The sequence below is a fragment of the Capricornis sumatraensis genome, chromosome 2 (assembly GCF_032405125.1).
Source record: "Capricornis sumatraensis isolate serow.1 chromosome 2, serow.2, whole genome shotgun sequence".
NCBI classification, from domain to species: domain Eukaryota; kingdom Metazoa; phylum Chordata; class Mammalia; order Artiodactyla; family Bovidae; genus Capricornis; species Capricornis sumatraensis.
The window spans coordinates 130,832,243-130,852,916 of NC_091070.1; the positions used below are offsets into that span (position 1 = coordinate 130,832,243).

Here is a 20,674-nt window from a genome sequence, read left to right on the forward strand (position 1 = left end):
TGGATATACCAAATAATATGTTCAATTCCTGAAAAGCTTTAGCCAAAGCTGTTCAATTACCAAATCTAGAAAAATAGCAGAAAAATCAACAAAATAGCAGGGTGGGAAGTGGGAGGGAGGTTCAAGAGGGAAGTGACCCTGCTTACCTATGGCTGATTCATGTTGATGTAAGGAAGAAACACACACAATATTGTAAAGCAATTATCCTTCAATCAAAAATAAAGACAAAATAGAACAAAAAGCAGCTGTATAAACATGCTTTGTTCATACAGTAGCATGCTTTCATTTCAAAGGTCCTGTAAAACGTGCAACTTATATCCAACTAACCAGAGGTACTACTAGTTAAAATTTTCTCTATATTAATATGGATTTGCCTTAAGAAAGTTGATCTTTCAAATCTAATTGTATATAACAAACAAGTTAGTGGGTGGTTGCTACAAAGGATTCCCCTTGACTAATAATGATTTCACTTAAAAAGTTTATAACTTTAAGAAAATGAAATACAGTCATTTGTTCTTCAATATTGATCATTAGAAATCCCAGTGAAGACACACATTAGATGAAATATTACCTTTTTATTGTATATTGTATACAAGAGGTGCTCAATAAACTTTCTGCTTTTTAAACTAACTTTATAGTGTTCACTGAGCTGAATACTTCATGATACTAGTGGTATCAAACCACAGTGATTTTATCTTGAGTAGTTTATTGTAATCAATTACTTCCAAATATCTTTATCAAGGCGGTAAAATTGTAACGTGACGATCAAATTGTAAATAAATTTCCGATCAAATTGTAAATAAACTTCCGGGCAGAAAACTTGGTGAGTAGCGATGACTTCTGGAGCGTGCTATGGTAGACACACTTCTCAAATTTATGCAGCCGTATATTTACGATTTGAAAAAAATCTTAAGAAATTTCAAAACATACTTTTCCATCTAGGATTTTTTCGCAACTGCAGGAACGGATTTAAATAATAGATAGACTCTACCTTTCCAGGCACTAGAGGGGCTGTGACTCGATGGAGAGGTGGGCGGCGCTCAGCAGGCTCCCAGGCAATTCTTGCACCTGCCTTGTCGCGCCTGTGCTTGTAACCATAGCAATTACTGCCCAGGAAGAGGTTCAGAAATGTCTGATTTGCAGCTCCATTCTATCTTAAAGCAAAATCGCCCTCATTTGCTATGTTACTACGTTCCCTTTTCCTCTGCATCTCATCGCTTGTCCAGGGTTGTAAAAGGCCGGAGATTCTTTTACCTCACAAAGGTTATGAGAGGAATAGCAAACTGAAAAGTAACTATGGAGACCACCTACTCCGTGTAAAATGACGAAGCGGCACACGGAGATGATAATGGGAACGCGCCTACAGACTTCGAAAGCTATTAACATTGTTTCGGCCGTTAAGGCGGTTGGCGGCAACTCTCCGCCCAGCGGCGGTTGCGTCGCAGCCCGAAGCGTGACTCGGCGCACGCTCTCTTTCTGCTCCTCGGCTCGACGAGCCAGCTACGCGGCGGGGGCGCGGGGAACTACCGCTCCCGTGAGGCTCTGCGCGGCCTTGGGTACTTTACAATAGAGCTCGGTCGGAGGAGCCTGCGGAGAAACGCCGGGAAGTGCCGCTTCCGGCATGTTCAGCTCTGGACGAAGAATGGCCGAGAAGTGGAGGGTGGGGGAGAGACTCCAATGCCCAGCGGGCCGTGCGCGGGCGGCGCTTGCGCGATACGCGGACGGGGGGGCGGTCGGGCCATTTAAATGTGTGTTTGTGGGTGAAATGGCTGCGCAGGTCGGAGCGGTGCGCGTAGTACGGGCGGTGGCGGCGCAGGAGGAGGCGGACAAAGACGGGAAGGAGAAACCCCACGCTGGGGTCTCGCCGCGGGGAGTTAAGCGGCAGCGCCGAGCGAGCAGCGGGGGGTCTCAGGAGAAGAGAGGGCGGCCGAGCCAGGACCCCCCTCTCGCTCCCCCTCACCGGCGGCGTCGCAGCCGCCAACATCCCGGGCCGCTGCCGCCAACGAATGCAGCCCCAACCGTCCCAGGCCCTGTTGAGCCTCTGCTCCTGCCGCCTCCGCCGCCACCTTCGCTGGCACCCGCCGGACCCGCTGTCGCTGCCCCGCTCCCGGCCCCGGGCACCTCGGCCCTCTTCACCTTCTCGCCCCTGACGGTGAGCGCAGCCGGGCCCAAGCATAAGGGCCACAAGGAGCGGCACAAGCACCATCACCACCGCGGCTCTGATGGTGACCCCGGCCCCTGCGCTCCGGGAGAGCTCAAGCACAAGGACAAGCAGGAAAACGGCGAGAGGACAGGAGGGGTGCCTCTCCTCAAGGCCCCCAAGAGAGGTGAGAGCAGCCGAACTGCCCCGAGCTCGGGCTCTATCTGGGTCTCTCTCTGTTTCGATATCCCGCCCCTTTAATCCTGAAAGACGCCTGCCCTCCGCTTACCTCCTGCTGCTCTACTCCCCTAAGCCCACTGGGGTGGACCCTGGATTTCCGTCCGTCGACACGGTCTGACCTACTTGAAGCTTCTTGCTTCGAGGCCGAGCTGTCAGTTACAAACCCCTTTACCATTCCCCCCTCCCGGAGCCTTTACGTTTGTTTTCAAAATCGTCAGGGTTTCCGCGCCGCGCGATCCTTGGCATGGGATAGTATGTGGGGTATTAAAAACTGTCTGAAGTAAAGGCTTGTCGCTAAAACACCCCCCCACCCCGTTTTCCGTGATGGAAAGCTCCACAAAATTAACGAGTATGGTTTGGGGCTATTAAGGAGTTTGAATTTTTACCGAGATTAATTAGCTCGACTCACAGGTTGCCTTAGCTTCTGAAAGATAAGATATCAAACAGTTTATCTTGTGTTTTTTTTTTAATGTGGAGGTAAAAATCATTTTTAATTTTCAGGAAAGGGTTTTCTCTCCTCTTTGATCCTTGAAAATAGTACCAGCCGAGCCTCTGAAAAGTGGAAATGTTCAGTAGGTGATAGTAGAGACAAGAATTCCAGTTGCATTTTAATTAACCTGGCACAACAAATTGAGAATTTATTTCCAGTAGACTTACTAAAGTCAAGAATATAATCCAGAAGATGTAGGACTCTACTAAGTGAGTGTGGGTTCTAGAGAAATCAGATTCACAAAAATTGCTGTTTTCCTATTCGAAAGTACCTGTAGCATTTATTTTCATTCTCTTTGGTAGAGGGAGGCGGGGGCGCGGATAAGAATTTTGACTATGCCATGTATTTGTACTTCCTAGGTGATTTTATGTAATTTCTTAGCATTACCTTTTGAAGAGTTTAAAATACTTCTGTGTTCTTAGTACTGGGGCAGTTGAGTTATGTGTTAATGAACTAGTCTTTCAGTCTCGGGTTGGGTGAGTTTTGGCTTTCTTACACATATTTGGTCTTAACCTAGGGCTAATTAGTTTGTTTTGTGATGGTGCAGTTTGTTGCAGATTACTGCTCAGTAAGTTTTTATTGAACTGAATTAAATTTTTCTTCCTTTGTTGGTATCTAAGTCTTATTCTGAGGAATAGAACTTGTGCCAGATGGACAGGAGTGCCAGTTTCCACCACCAGTATACAATAATCTTGCTCTGTTTTATTTTTACCTTTATTTTTCACTTTTTCATTTCATATGTGTATGTGTTTTTGTGGGTTTTAATTGTATAGAGCCAGAGGGAATCTTAGAGATCATCCAAATCAAATTTGTATTGTAGAAGAATGAAAACCCAGGCCTAAAGTAGCAAAGAGACTTGTCTAATCTAGTCACAGTTAATTAGTAATGAGTACCAAAAATTTTAAAAAAATCATTGGCATAATAGGGAGTAGAACCTAGATCTCCTGAATCCTAGTTCAAGCTTCATCGTCCAGCTGCGTGGTGTTGCTTTCTCATATTGCTATTCATTTTTTCCAGTTCTTTGCTTACCTTTTCCCTGTTCTTTGGCATCAGAATGGCAGTAGACAGTTCCATTTAGAATTTCTGACATCGCCTCCTTTTATGGGGGGAAGCAGCAAATGCATGTATAATAATTCACAGTGTGTGTCTCTGAAAATTGTAGAGGCTGTGTCTTAGAAAACAAACAAAAACAAACCTTTGACCCAGTACTGCCTCCCAGAACTTTTTTCCAGTGATAAAAATGTTTTGCATAAATGTGTTGCCCAGTGTGGTAGCGATTAGTATGTGGCCCTTCAAACAAATCTTGAAGCCTTGGCTCGTGTGACTGAGGAACTGAATTTTTAATTTTATTTAATTCTAATTATTTTTTAATTAAGTAGTTCCTTTCAGCTAGTGGCTACCACACTGTACAGTGCCACTCCAAGCATATGTGGTTTTCCAGTGTGTGAAGAAGGAAAAGTTAGTTATAGTGAGGTCATTTAAACATTTTAACTTTTTAAAAAATTGAGATGTAACTGATCTATAACATTATATTATTTTTAAGTATACAAAGTAATGGTTCAGTATTTGTGTACATTGCAAAATGATCACCACAATAACTGTAGTTTAAACAATTTGACTTTTGAATGAGACTTGGGTTATGTGTTCTGGAGGGAAAGGTTCCCTGTTCAGATACATTGGGGGAAAAAACAATACAGTAGCCTTCTAGATACATGACACACACTGGCATTTTAAAAGTTCTGAGAATCTTACAGAAAATAAACTGGTTTAACCTTTGTTTAATCCAGGCTTTTGCACAACACTTTGATGGATACCTTTTGTTTTCCCACTGAATATCTTTATACTTAGTACAGTGATATGCTGGAGGCATGCCTCTGGAACCCATCTGAGTGTAAATCATGGCTCTACCACTTACTGTGTGACTATGGACAAATTACCTTAAGCTACCTCAGTTTCAGTTTTCTTATCTGTAAAATAAGGTTGAAGTATTTCTTTTGTAAGATTGTTTGTAGCTTAAGTGAGACACTATGTGGAAAGCACTTAAAACAATGTCTGGCTGTTACTAGGTCCTGTTAAAGCTGCTTTTTGTTATTTTGTCATGCTTGGTCCTTGAAACAACTCTAAGGTTAATAAGGAGAGTTGCTCGACCCTTGTTATTTATAGAACTATATCTTCCCTTATCCTCAGATTTTCGGGAACTCTTTTAACTTATTTTGAGATAATTAATATATTCACAGGAAATGGCAAAAATAATATAGGGAGGTCCTTACCCTACACTAATTTCCTCCAGAGGTTACATCTTACATAACTATTATATAATATCAACACCAGAAAAATTAACATTGTTACAATGGTGTGCCTATAATTTTGTGCTGTTTTAACAGTTGTAGATTAGTTTAACCACCACTGCAGTCAAGGTACAGGACTATTCCATGACCACAAAAATCCCCCTTTTGCTCTGTCTTTGTAATATTAGAACTTACTGTGTCTCCTCACCTTCCCCAATCCCTGGAAACCACTAATTTGTTCTCCATGTCTATAATTTTGTCATTCTGAGAATGTTACATAAATGGAATATATAGTGTGCAATTTTTTGAGATTTTTTTCCACCCAGCATGTCCTTGAGATCTATTCAAGTTGTATGTATCAATAGCTCACTTATTTTCATTGCTGAGTAGTGTTCTATGGTATGGATATGCCACAGCTTAACTAGTGACTTGTTGAAGGACATTTTGGTTGTTTCCAATTTGGCCATTTTGAACAAGGCTTCTGTGAACTTCATGTTCAGGTTTTTGTGTAAACGTGAATTTTCATTTCTCTGTGAATGTAGTTGCTGGCAAATGTATGTTTAGGTTTTATTTTTCGAAGATATGGCCAAACTATTTCTTGAAATATCTGTACCATTTTACATTCCCACAGCAGTGTATGAGAGATCTATTTTCTCTGCATCCTTGCCAGTATATGGTATTGTTACTATTTTTATTCTACTGTTTTAGTATGTGTAATGATACCGCATCATGGACTGAAATTGCATCTCTCCAATGGCTAGTGATATTTAACATCTTTCCATGCCATCATTTGCTGTCCATATAGTCTCATCAGTAAAATGTCTCTTTATGTCTTCTTCGCATTTTCTAATTTATTATTATTTTTTTGGCTTTTTTATTATTGAGTTTTGAGAATTCTTCATGTATTACAGATTTGTATATTCTCAGAATAATGGTTTGCAAATATTTTCTCCCACTCTGTTACTTGTCTTTGAGTCCTCTTAACAGTGTCTTTCAGAGAGCAAATATTTTTAATTTTATTTCAATAAATGTATTGATTTTCTTTTATGGATTATGCTTTTGGTGTCACATCTAAGGTCCCAAGACCTCGGTCCCAAAGATTTTCTTCTACTGGTTTTCCAAAAGTTTTTTTTAATTTCAACTTTTACATTTGAATCCCTGATCCATTTAAGTTAATTTTGTATAATATGTGTGGTTTAGGTCAAGGTTCGTTTTTTTTGGCCTATGATATCTAATTGCTCCAGCACCTTTTGCTGAAAAGACTGTGCTTCCTTCATTGAATTACTTCTGTACCTTTGTCAAAAATCAATTCCACTGCTTATTTTTGTATAACCTGTGAGCTGAGAATGTTTTTATGTATTAATTGGCTGCGAAAAATATATGACGTGAAAATCATATGAAATTGAAGTTCAGTGTCCAGAAATAGAATCTTATTGGAACACCACTCTTCTCATTCAGATGTATTGTATACATTCAGAGTTGTTGCACTGTAGCAGTATAGGCAGTAGTTGGGACAGACAATATGACCTGCAGACTTACTCTGGCTCTTTGTAGAAGTTTGCTGATCTCTGAAGAAGGCCATTCAGCTAAGAGACACGTTTCTACATACCAGCTGAACAGTACTCAATCCAAATTCGTGTATGAGTTAATTATGAATTTTGACTCAGACATTTGGAGTTACTCAAGCTCCCCAGGTGGCCCTAGTGTAAAGAATCTCTGTAACGCAGGAGGCATAAGGTTCAATCCTTAGGTTGGGAAGATCCCTTGAAGAAGGAAATGGCAACCCACTCCAGTATTCTTGCCTCGAGAATCCCCATGGACAGAGGAGCCTGGGTGGGCTACAGTCCACGGGGTCACAAAGAGTCAGACATGACTGAAAGACTAAGCACAGCCCAGCACAGCACATACAGAGAACTGATATAAATAGATAATCTCATTTATCAGAGCAATACCTTCAGGGACTGATATATTTCTTTACTTACCTAGAGAAAGATGAAGAAGCCTTTAAGGACATATTTACATAACCTTAATAATGTTATTTTTGTGATTATGCAGAATTATCATGTAGTGGGCACTCGGTAAAATATTTTTTGACTGTATGATGCTCCATTTATTGGAGGTTCTTCCAGGCCATCTCAGGTCTGTTGATTGTAGTTAGATACTTTTAATTTTATCATCTAGGGAGAATAGATCTAGGGAGAACAGGGAGAGAGAAGGCAGAAAGAAGAATTTTGGGGTCAGACAGGTAAGAGTTTAAATTTATTTTGTCGCCTGTTCCCTTTGTGACTTAAGTAACATGGTCTTCCCACGTGGCACAGGAAACGCAGGAGAGGTGGGTTTGATCCTTGGGTGGGGAAGATCCCTGAAGAAGAAAACGGCAACCCACTTCAGTATTCTGGCCTGGAAAATTCCTTGCACAGAGGAGCCTGGCAGCTACAGTCCATGGGGTCACAGAGTCAAACACGACTGAGCATACACACACAGAAGTAACATATCTTGTTTCAAGCTCCGTTTTCTTCTCTGTAGAAAGAATTTATGTATCTCCTTCACTGGATTGGAGATTAAAATGAGATAAACACACATGATCCCTAGCAGACACTTAGTGAATAATAGTTTTCTTCCCTCTTTCAGATATATCTCCCCTTTTTATGTGATTCTCTGTGGCCCACCCCAGCTCTAGTTTTGATATCCCAGAATTATTACCAGTTATTTCAAGGAATGTAATAAAATATTATTATGAAAGTGATAAAGGTGTTGAGAGGACTTACTGTGTGTCAGATACTGTAATGAGGGCTTTATATTCATTGTCTCATTTAATTCTTATGTAACTCTGAAATAGATACTAGTATTAATAATGTTTTATGTGGTAAAATTAAAGTTTAAGGAAATTTATGAGCTTTCCCAGAGGTGTTATGTATCGAGTATTTGTCATGTTTTGGAACTGTTCTAAATACTTTGTATGCTTTGTTTCATGTACTCTGCACACTGATTTTATGAGGAGATACTGTACTTCCTCCTCCTATTTTACCAATGAGAAACAGGGTATTAATAAAAACAAATTAACTTGCAAAGGTAATACTGCTACGACGTGTTGGGACAGGGATTCAAATCTAGCCAATCACTTTTAAACACCATAATTAGAGGGGTTGTGGGTACAACAAGGCAGTGTTATTAAGTGTACAGTGATTACTAACATGGTGGCCTTCCAAATTTGCAGTTTTTTGTTTTTCCTTTTGAATCAGATTTTTATATGGAGCTGGAAGAACTTTTAATAAGACCAAAGAGTATTTATTTGAGAAAGTTAGCCTTTATTCTTTATTATGATTAGTAAAATATTAAAAAAATCATAATTGTTTTGCTTATCCACCATGATTTTTAGAAATTGAGGATATTGCCTATTTTTCAATTCTAAGCTATAATTCAAGCATAAGAATGGTGTTGATGAATTTAAATTTTGTAATGTGAAAAGTTATTTTTTTGCATTAATGAAGGCTTTCAATAGTGATGTTAAATAAATGGTACTATTTAATAGTTGATAATATATTAATCGTATTAGCATACATAAGGATTTTATGGATAGTGTCATATATTAATCTATAGTTATAATGCCCTTTTTTAAAAGACAGCCAGCAATTTATCTCTCAAATGTATATCTTCCTCTGTAGCATTACATATTTCTCTTTAATCTGATGACAGTAAATAATAACTTTTCCGCTGTAGGGAAATACACTTGAATACGTTCTCTGGAAAACTAAAAACTCTGCTAGAGATGGAAGAATTGTGAAGACTTTAGACATTGCCCTTTTTAAAAAACTGATATGTAATCGACATATAACATTGTGTAAGTTTAAGGTATACAGCATTGATTTGATACACTTATTGCAAAGACATTGACTTTTAAATAACATTTTTAATGCAAGGCAAGATAATTTTAGTATCATTCTCTAAAAGCAACAGTGACTAACTTCCTGCAATAACCTTTAACAATTTTGTGTATGTATGCTATTCTTAATTAGTTGCTGTCACAATAATACAAAAATAAATGTTATTCATGAAAATTCATAGTATGATACAGGTAGTCTCAAATTTTTCTACAAATGCAGGCTTACTTTATCTGACTGAGCCTTAGATAAGAATCAAAATTTGAAAAATAGGGTTAGTGAGGAGATGGACATTTATTTCATATTTTAAACTTTTATGTTTGAAATATGAGATTGCGATCAATTTAAAGCCCTTTTCATTTCCTTGTGCAGTGGTTTTTTTTGAGATGGACTGTGTTGGGCTAATTGAATGGTTCTCATATAAATGAGTTTAGGAATAAAACCCACAGAGACTTGACCATCATAGAAATACCATTGGTAAGCTGATAGTATAGAAAATGTGTTACAATCAAGGCAGCTTCTTCTTGGTGTTAATTTCAGTGGCAGATCTAGGTCACAATTCATCTTCTGCATACCAAATGCCTCCTCTGAAGCTTAAAATAACAAGACCTATTCAGAGGTATTTTTTTCTTTTTATTTTTTTCCTGTGAAATTGCCAAAACATTTAGCAGAGGATAATTAGATGACTATTTTAAAATTGGTCTAACCTTTATATTTAATAGCATTAACATTTGGTTGCTTAGGAGGATTGCCCAAATTACTGATTTGATATATGAGAGAAGATATATTAGATTAATTTTATTTGGTAAAAAATATAAATTACTAAGTATTTTAAGAATTCTCTAAGATTTAGTTTCATATGAAAGATGGCCTTTCCTTTTGCAGCTTTAAACAATCTAATTACATTATATTTTGATATATGATTTCAGTTTACTCGTAAGTGATGGTTGCAAATGAAAGGTTTTATTTTTGTTAAATTTTTATTTTAATTTTTATTTCTGTTAAACAGACTGAAAGTCATTTGGTATCTGTATACTTCGAAGTCTGACTTGTACATTTAAATATTTTCTTTAGAAAGTTTGTATAACTATTGTAATATCTGATGACTTGGAATGATTTTGTATTAAGTAGTGTGATTTGTCATACATTTACATATTATACCAAGTAAATTCTTCACTGGAAAAGCTATTGAATTTGTTCTTCCTAGATCTAGTAGTAGGATTAATTGGAGTATTAGTCTTAACATTGAATTACTGTATCACGTCAGAAATACAGTTTTTGGATGGATAAATTCTATACAATAAATACCACTCCAAGCTTGAAAGATGGTCAGGACCATACTTGTTATTTAGTCCTGAATATTTCTTTCTAGTGTTATTTTCCAACTAGTAAATACAGATGCCGCTTTATTTTGGGTTTATCAACCTATGATAATCCTTTAAAAATTAAAAGTACTTTTTCAAATTATAAAAGTAATGTTCATTTATTATAGAAATTAGAAAATAAAGATAAGCTAAAAAGAAGAAAGACATTTATAATCCTACCAGCCTAGATAACTGCCATTATTACCTTGATGTTTATTTCTCAGATTTTTTTTGTGTTGTACATACACAGAATATAAATAGACTGGTCATACTTTTTTCTTTTGCTTATCTCTAGAATATGTTTCCTTAGAAAATATGACTAGCTTGTCTTATTACTGAGGGCTCAGCCTAAATGTCACCTTCCAAAGAGAGCTTCCCTAGCATCTAGAGTAGCATACTGTTACTTTCTAGTCCAACTAGACTATAAGGTCTAGGAGAGTAGGGGGGATAAGATCTGTTTCAGTCAACGCTGTAACTCTAGTGCTTAGAAGGGTTTCTGGCATATAGTGGGTACTTAATAAATGTTTAAATGAATATTTTTAAAAATAAGATCAGATTATACATACGTTAGATGCTCTGGAAAGAAAGGGAAGATGTGTATTGCTTACAGTCTAGAGGAAAGGTGGACAATTAATATGGTAAGTTCTATATAATAGAGGAAGTACAGTATTAAGGAAGCATGTAATAGAAGGTATCCAAATTGGGTGGGGACGAGTTGTTAGAGAAGGCTTTCTGGAAGCGTGACAATGTAAGCATTTCATAACCTTGTAATTTGTCAGTTCTTTTCATCTATAATATAATTTATAATGGTTGGGTGGTAGTTTATCCAGAGTTTAATGTAAATACCAGAGTTTGTATGTAAATACCAGAGTTTAATCCATATCCTGTTGTTAGTCATTTAGGGGATTCCCTAAATAACACTGTTGTCCATATCTTTATATGTCTTTTCTTAGTTATTATTTTCTTATTTTCTTGAGTAATTTTTACTTGGGGTGGAGTTTATGAGACCAAGAATTATAAATATTTTCAGGGCTTTGTACATATTCGTTTTGGGGATACCAAATTGCCCTCCATGACAGTTGTACCAGTTTATATTTCTAGTAACAATATATAAGAATGCCACCCGCCAAAGTTGCCAATTTGTTAGGCAAAATGATGATGTTACAGCTTAATTTGTTCTTATTTGTTTCGCCTGTATGTATCATACTAGTTTTATAGACAAACAGAAAAATAAGGGCAAGCTTTAATTTAGATTTTACAGTTCTTGAGCAGATACTCCATACAGTATGGTATATGTGAAATTATTCAGATATTTATCTTTAGTTATCTTTAGTTTTGATTATAAATCATATTAAGTTATATGCTTACCTTTGCATTATTTAGCAAAGTCTTCAATCCAGAATATTTTTGTATTTTAAGATCTTTGTCTTATTTTATAAACATGTAAATTATAATGACAAATTCGGGAGAAACTGAAAATAGGCTATTTAATTTCAGATTGCATACCTTAAGAAGCTTGTATGTTGACACTAGGCCTAGTAACTAACTTCTTTTTAATTATTGTGGCCAGAAACACCAGATGAAAATGGTAAAACCCAGAGAGCTGATGATTTTGTCTTGAAGAAAATAAAGAAGAAAAAGAAAAAGAAACACCGAGAAGATATGCGAGGAAGACGCCTTAAAATGTACAATAAGGAAGTACAAACCATCTGTGCTGGCCTGACCCGCATCAGTAAGGAAATCCTCACCCAAGGACAAATAAATAGCACTTCAGGAGTTAATAAGGAGTCCTTCAGGTATCTGAAAGATGAACAGCTGTGTCGATTAAATTTGGGCATGCAAGAATATCGGGTACCCCAAGGAGTACAAACACCTTTTATGACTCACCAGGAACATTCTATTCGTAGAAATTTCTTAAAAACAGGTACTAAATTTAGCAACTTTATTCATGAGGAACACCAGTCCAATGGTGGTGCTCTTGTCCTTCACGCTTACATGGATGAACTCTCATTTTTGTCTCCAATGGAGATGGAGAGATTTTCTGAGGAGTTTCTTGCTTTGACATTCAGTGAAAACGAGAAAAATGCTGCTTACTATGCTTTAGCAATAGTGCATGGAGCGGCTGCTTATCTCCCAGACTTCTTGGACTACTTTGCTTTTAATTTCCCCAACACTCCAGTGAAAATGGAAATTCTGGGCAAGAAAGATATTGAAACAACCACCATTTCAAATTTTCACACTCAGGTAAGGTAAAAATCATTGTTAAATTGTTTAGTAAATACAGGTTACAGTACCTCAAAAGTATTAACTTCATTCTGTTGCATAACACATAGTGGCACACTTTTGATTAAAATTCATGGTGGTAAAAGTGGTTCAGATTGTTTATAACTCTAATTAAAAAAATCTTAACTGCTGAAATTCTTTGGGGTGTGGCTTGTTACTTGCTTGGTCTAAGAAATGCTTTATACCTGTTTTATATCCTTTTTTGTGGAACAAATTTTTATGGGAAACCAGCTTGAAAACCAATCCAGTTTTTTGTAAATTGGGTAATATTAGTGTGGATGATGTGATTTAGATCTGGTAGCCACAGGGTAACTAGTTAAGACTTAACTTTTATGTCATGATAAAACACACGAGGGCATTGGCCTACTTGTCAGGTTTTTGCTGTTTTTGTTTCTCTTCTTTCAGTAACTTGTTGGCAGTCTATCCCAGAAACATACCCCATTTATGTGACTTGGTAGTGTCACTAGGAAGACCGCCATAGCCTCTGCTCCTTCTGCCTATGCATTATAGTAGGTAAAGACATTTTCTGAAGCCTTGCTTGGGCAGCTAGGCTTAAGTCAGCAGGGAAACCTCTCCTTCCTAACCAGTGGTTTTTAACCAAACATTTTTTCAGTGAAGTTATTTTAGGGCATAAAAAGAAGTTGATAATGTGTCCTAGTTTTTTTCTTGCTTGCTTTTTTCATAAGGATTCTGAACATGAATGGTCAGCTATAATTTGTATTATAGGTATAAATTCTACAGTAGTTTAGTGGAGGCTGTTTTACTTTTTAGAGATTTATGATTATATAACCTGTTTTTTCAGGTTATCTAATAATTTGCTGCCATTCTTTTCCTTAAGATTTTTTTTTTAAGTGAATAGATTTGCATCACAAGACTCTCAGCCACCTGCATTATAGTGGTTTCAAGCCACTTAGATTTATATGAAACCTTATCTGACTTGAATCTTTTTAGTGATTCTTGCCATCCTTGCCTCCAGTGAGGGGAGTATCCAGTTTAGATTTATGAGCTTCAGAATTTATCTAATTGAAGTTCTCTCTGCAGTAGAGAGAGCAGGAGCAGCCAATCTGGAGAGGTCGCAAGATGGGGCTGCCCAAGATGTTGGAACACGATGTGCAATAAAGGGCTTCGTCTTGGATTTTGGCCTTATTACCACAATCAGGTACCGAAGTGCTGACTTTTGTAGTAGATTTTCTTTTTTCTTTTTCTTTTTTTTTAAAGGAGTTTTGCCCTTTGAAGGTTAAGGAATCCTATTTTTATAAATATTGGAAAAGGGACTGAAAATAATTCTCTTAAATATAGTTCTTAATCCTCCTAAGTCCCTATCTAACGAAGGATATTGCTGAGAGCAAAATTAATGTTCTCTATCAATTTTTTCGTTTAGAAAAATGCAGCAAATTTCCTATTCTAATTGATAGACCAGCAGACATATCTGAGAAATAAGCCAGAAACTTGGGGGTGGGGGAAATATCTTGGTTTTCTAATGGTGATTTTTTTCTAACTTTCATGTTAGCTAGTCTCTAGTGGATCAAGCTTATGTGTCAATAGACAGTACCCAGTCTAAATAATTAATAGAATAAAATATCTCTAAATATTCCCTGCTGATTTTTGTCCTCCAACTATTTTTTTTTAATGGAGCTGAAATTTAAATGACTGTACCAACAACTTACCTTGAGATTTGCTTTGAGATTTATAAAGTAGCCACTTTTTAGGAACATAACAAATATTATTATTAATCATTTCAACCACCTAAGGATATTGAGGGCTGTTAAGTAAGTCTTGTGTTCCAGTGATCCTTGCACTTAATTTTATTTATGAATTTTAGTCATTGGAGAGACATGAGGTGCGGGTATAGGAGATTATCATAGCCTGTGAAACTATGAATTTGCAGCTAAAATTTTTGGCAGTTGGGATGGAACCTCACATAGTAGTTCAGATTTGTTTAGCACTCTGGGGTTTATAGCAATGCTTTCATGTTCATATCTTACTATTTGAAATAATCTGTGGGGGAGGAGGTAAGCAGTTTTATCTGTTTTTCATAGAAGAAACTGAGGCTTGGAGATGTTCATTATAACAAGGTCATGTAGCTAGTTAAGTAGAAATACTGGTCAGGGCATTCCCTGGTGGCCAAGTGGTTAGGACTTGGTGCTTTCACTGCTGAGGGCCCATGTTCAATCTCTGGCTAGGGAACGAAGATCCCATAAGCCATGAAACATGCCTCCCTCTTCCCTCCAGAAAGAAACAGTGTGCAAACCTAAGCCACGGGAACGACAGATGCATTGTTTTACCAATACTCCTTCCCTCACTGATGAAACTATGTGGTTAGTGAAGTTAAAATATCTCACTTTAATATAGTGTTCAGAAAGCTATTGTAATGTTTTTAAAATACTCTTAGATTGTTGGGAATTAAGTGAATACCTTATGAATTCTGTGTTTTGTTAAGCCTTACGAATTTCTGTTAAAAATAAAGTGAAGTAAATTTTTTATTACCTTAGAGATACAGTTAATGGAAGTTATTTATAGTTTAAATATGTAGCCATGATAATTATTCATGACTATATTTCAAGACAGTTTATTCAGCAAACATTTGTTGAGAACTTACTGTGTACTGCACAGTCTGTTCTTAAAAGAACTAATTGATGAGCTCAATCCTAGTGGAAGAGATGAATAAACTAGCAATTATAATACAGTTTTAAGTATTAGAATAGAGGTTTGCATAGGCAAAACCCTGAAATGAGGGAGCATAGTTTGTGGTGTTACCTAACTCAGACTTAAAGTGATTAGGAAAGGCATTTTAAAGCATGTGATGCTTGAATAGAGTCTTGAAAGAAGATTACTTAGTGTAATAAGGTCATCTTAAACATAGTGAATAATGAATAATAGCCTGTGCAAACATACGGAGCCATTAGAGAATGGGGCACTTTCAGGAGGCTGCAGATAGCTTGACGTGCATAGTAAGAGTATATGCTGACTGTTAAGGGCAGTTAACGCTGGAGAGATAGACAAAAATCAAAGTTGTGAAGAGCTTCATATGACATGCTTTTAAAAAGTACTTTTTCCTGAAGGAAATGGGGAATCATTGGTGAATTTTAATAGCAGAGTGCTATCAAGTTTGCAAAGATTGCACAGTAGTGAGAAGGGTGAAATAGAGGAAAATGAGATTGAAAGCAAGATGACTGGTTAGATTACTGTGGTAACTAGATTGGAAATGATCCATGTCCAAACTGATACTGACATTAGAGAGGAAGGAATGAAATTTGAGAAATAATTAGAAGATGGGATTAATTGCACTGGGTGAGGGAGAAGAATGGAGTATTAAAATGATTTGGACAAATGAGCGGACTGTGGTGACAAAGTCAATACAGGATTGAAAAAGTTAGTTTCTAGGTGTTTACTTTGAGATATTTTATGTTGAGGTACTTGTGAAGACAAACAGAAATTTCTCTCTGTTAGTAAGATATACGGATCTTAGACTGGGAGACATATCTAGACCTAAGATACAGAAGTTGGACCATGAGCATATAGATGATCCAGGGACAGCATTAGAAATGGAAGAGAGAAAGCTGTGAATGGAATTCTTTGACTCACCCACATGTATGAGGAACATAGGAAGAATTCAGAAAGAAAGAGAGGTAGAAGGAAGGTTATAGTACAGCTTTTCTAGGTTTTAAGAATTGATGAAGGGCGTAAATATCACATCCATATTAGGAGTCAAGTAAGATAAGGACAGAAAAGTATTAGGTTGCTTAATTAGGAATTTAATTGGAAATATTATTTAGACCAGTGCTTTGCAAACAATAGCCATTTAAATATTGTAAATTATGCTTTTTTTGAGAAGCTTGGTACTTGCTCTCTGAATAAATTTGGCACCACCAGGGAACTTGCTAGAAATGCAGACTCTCAGATCCCTACCCAGATCTTGAGTCAGAATCTGCATTTTAACAAGATCCTCAGGTTATTCATATACATATTAAGGTTTGAGAAGTACTACTTTAGAACTTACTGGCTCAGGCCGGAGAAAGTAAAATTCAAATATAGGTTTTATTATGTGCAAGAAAAATTATAGCTTCTGTTACTTTTATGTATTTAAATTATTGTAGTAGGCAAGCTAGGATGCACATGGAAGTGCTTGTTTTCCTTTACTGTTCAAAAAAAGTCAAATGTTTTAACACTGAAGGAGGTAAGTTCATGATAAATATCAGTTGAAGATGATAGTCAAATTTGATTACTTATCTCTTAGAAGTTGATAACAGGATAATTTTGTAAAGTTGAGTTTCCAATCTAAAGTACTACACATATATTGATAATATGGTATTTTTATAATTCTGTAGGATTTTTCAGGTCAAATTAAGTTTTACATAATCATTGGCCAAATAACAGTTTTGACCAAAAGTTTGTGTTTGTGGAATGTTTTGGTCAGTTAATGGAGAAAAATTAGTGTTCACTTAGAAATGTATTTCCCTCTTAAAAAACTATGGAATATATATAATTTATGGGGTTTTTTTTGGCTTGGATGTTATTTCTTATAATTATTAGCTACTTGGAAACTTTTTTTTTATGGTTTTCAACTTTGAACTGTGGTAGTTCTGCAATAAGTATGCACTCCTTGGTTTGGGAACCAGATCCCACTTGCCACGGGGCAACTGATTCTGAGAGCTGCAACTAGAGAAGACTGTGAGCAGCAACAAAGAGCCTGCACGCCACAACTAAGACCCAACGCAGCCACATAAATAAATAAATATTTTTTTAAAAAGAGAAAGAGCGTAGAACTAGAAGAGTGCTTTGTAGCTTGGTAAATAACTGAGAAACTCTTGAGGAACTACACATCAGTGTGTTACATAAAAGAAGGAATAAATAGTTAACTGACTATAAAACAGCATAAAAATGGTAGGTTTGTTTTTTTTTTCCTCTCATTCTGAGTACAGCTTACAATAGACTCATTTTGACTCATGCTGCTTTTTTACTGTATGTTTTAAAGTGGGAATGCCTTTCTATTCACAGGTCACAAGGTTAGGAAGATTGCTGGCAAGCTTTTTCCTTTCTGTTTTTTTTTTTTAAACAATCAGCTCGAAAAGGCTTCTTCCTGAAAGATGAGTTCTATGCAGTAATTACTGCCCTACCACCCCTCACCACCTCCCCCCAACCTCTCCTCCCCTCAGGGTTTTTCCATATTGTGTATTTATAGCTTGGTGTTCTACTAGGTTTTTCTTTTTAAAAAAGAAGTTGTTTTGTTTTATTCTTCTAGAGCAGTTTTGGTTCACAGCAAAATTGAGAGGAAGGTATGGAAATTTCCTATATACTTCAGGCCCCACGTATGCATTTGTTCCTCCCGTTATCAGCATATCCCACCTCCCCAACCCTTCACCCCCACCCCCCCGCCCTCCCCACCAGAGTGATGAATTTAATTGTTGAGTCTACACTGATAACATAATCATCCAAGGTTCACACTTTACATTACAGTTCACTCCTGGTATTGTACAATCTCTGGGTTTGCACTAATGTATAATGATATATGTTCATCATTAGGGTAACATACAGAGTATTTTCAGACTGCCTGAAAAATCCTCTGTGCTGTGCCTGATTCTTCCCTATCTCCCCTTCTAACCCCTGCCAACCACTGAGCTTTTTTAGTGTTTCCGTAGTTTCAACTTTAAAAGAATGTCATATAGTTGGAATCATATAACGTGTAGCCTTTTCAGATTGGCTTCTTCCACTTAGTAAAATATACATTTACACTTCCTCTGTGTGTTTTCATGGGTTAATATGTGTGCTTAGTCGCTCAGTTGTGTCTGACTCTTTGCAACCCCATGGACTGTAGCCCACCAGGCTCCTCTGTCCATGGGGATTCTCCAGGCAAGAATACTGGAGTGGGTTGCCATGACCTCCAGGAGATCTTCCCAACCCAGGGATTGAACCCGGGTTTCCCACGTTGAGGGCACATTCTTTTACCATCTGAGCCACCGGGGAAGCCTGCTTGATAGCTCATTGATAGCTAGTGTGATAGCTCGTCATGACTTGATCAGTTCAGTTGCTTAGTCGTGTCTGACTCTTGGCAACCCCATGGGCTGCAGCTCACCAGGCTTCCCTGTCCATCATCAACTTCTGGAGCTTGCTCAAACTCATGTGCATCGAGTCAGTGATGCCATCCAACCATCTCATCCTCTGTCGTCCCCTTCTCCTGCTTTCAGTCTTTCCCAGCATTAGTGTCTTTTCCAATAAGTCAGTTCTTCCATCAGGTGGCCAAAGTATTGGAGCTTCAGTTTCAGCATCAGTCCTTCCAGTGGATATTCAGGGTTGATTTCCTTTACAGTTGACTGGTTTGATCTTGTAGTCCAAGGGACTCTCAAGAGTCTTCTCCAACACCACAGTTCAAAAGCATCAATTCTTTGGCACTCAGCTTTCTATATGGTCCAACTCTTACAACCATACATGACTACTGGAAACTATAGCTTTGACTAGACAGACCTTTGTCGGCAAAGTTATGTCTCTGCTTTTTAATATGCTGTCTAGGTTGGTCATAGCTTTTCTTGCAAAGAGCAAGCGTCTTTTAATTTCTGGCTGCAGTCACCACTGCAGTGATTTTGGAGCCCAAATAAAGTCTGTCACTGTTTCCGTTGTTTCCCCATCTCTACCATGAAGTGATGGGACCGGATGCCACGATTTTAGTTTTTTGAATGTTGAGTTTTAAGCCAGCTTTTTCATTGTCCTCTTTCACTTTCATCAAGAGGCTCTTCAGTTCCTCTTTGCTTTCTGCCATAAGGATGGTGTCATCTGCATATCTGAGGTTATTAGTATTTCCCTCTGCAATTTTGATTCCAGCTTGTGCTTCATCCAGCCCAGCATTTCACATGATGTAGTTTGCTTTTTTTTAGCACTGAATATTAATAATATTTCATTGTCTGGATGTACCACAGTTTATTTACCCATTCATTTATTAAAGGACTTGTTGGTTGCTTCCAAGTTTTGGCTATTATGAGTAAAGCTACTGTCTTCTAATTTTTAACTGATCTATGGCTATCCTTATTATAAGGTGTATTATTGGGGAGCACAGCTGAAGCTTATTTAACACTCAGCAGTTGATACAGGGTAACTTTATAAAGTTCCTGATCTAAAGGACTAGGTATGTATTGACATAGAGCAATATATATTGCAAAATATATTCAAATACAATTGTTTCAACTTTTATAGGTACTATAAATACATTTAAAAATTTATTGCATGCAAAGCTGGCTACCATTTCCTCATGGGCATTACCCTCCTATGTACAAACTATCCTCCCCTACTTGCTTTGCCTTCTGATTTTACTAGAGGGTGAGTTTTCCCTGTTTGGCATTATGTCTCTTGCTTCCATAGCAGCCTTATTTTTTCCTGTTCTTTGTTCTCTACATACCTCCCTCCAGTTCTCATTATACTTGCTTCTTCCTTCCCATCACATACTTTGGGAAGTGGTAGAACTCAATTTGTTCTTTGTTTTCAAGTGCCATTTCCAGGCCAGAGTTTCTCAAACATGCCAGATCCTAAGAATAATCTGGCCTTGCTAGTTCCAGACACATATTTAGAATCTCATGTTCCACTACTGGAATTTCTGATTCATTCTGTCTAGAGTGAGACCTGAGATAGATACTCAAGTGATTTGATTCTTGTGATCAGGCAAGTGTAAGAAACACTAAACAACTTCATCATTCCAAACAGAAACTCTATACCCACTTCCTTAGGATCTTTACTCACCCCCATCCCATCTTTCTCCCTTCCATTGCCCTATAAAGAAAACTGCACATTATTTTAAGTGAATTCCTGCTTTATATGTTTTCTTCATTTTAATTAAAGGAATATTTTTATTCTCCCAAGAAGTCAGTCTTTATTCTATGAGGTTTATTTCAGTATATATCATCTAATGTTTTGCTATGCATGTATGCACATATAAACAATGTTATATAACAATTTTGTGTGATTTAACACATAAATCATAAATGGCATGTATCATTCTACAC

The 20,674-nt window shown here is 37.2% G+C and overlaps 1 protein-coding gene across 1 annotated transcript in view; it reads left to right on the top strand.

Annotated features, from left to right (window-relative positions):
- The first annotated feature begins 1,621 nt into the window (after window positions 1-1,621).
- Window positions 1,622-20,674, top strand: part of RSBN1 (round spermatid basic protein 1) — a 38,998-nt gene continuing 19,945 nt past the window's right edge. The window contains exons 1-2 of the mRNA XM_068965791.1: window positions 1,622-2,327; window positions 11,974-12,647. Coding sequence (XP_068821892.1) covers window positions 1,622-2,327; window positions 11,974-12,647 — 1,380 coding nt within the window. The remainder of the gene's footprint in view (window positions 2,328-11,973; window positions 12,648-20,674) is intronic.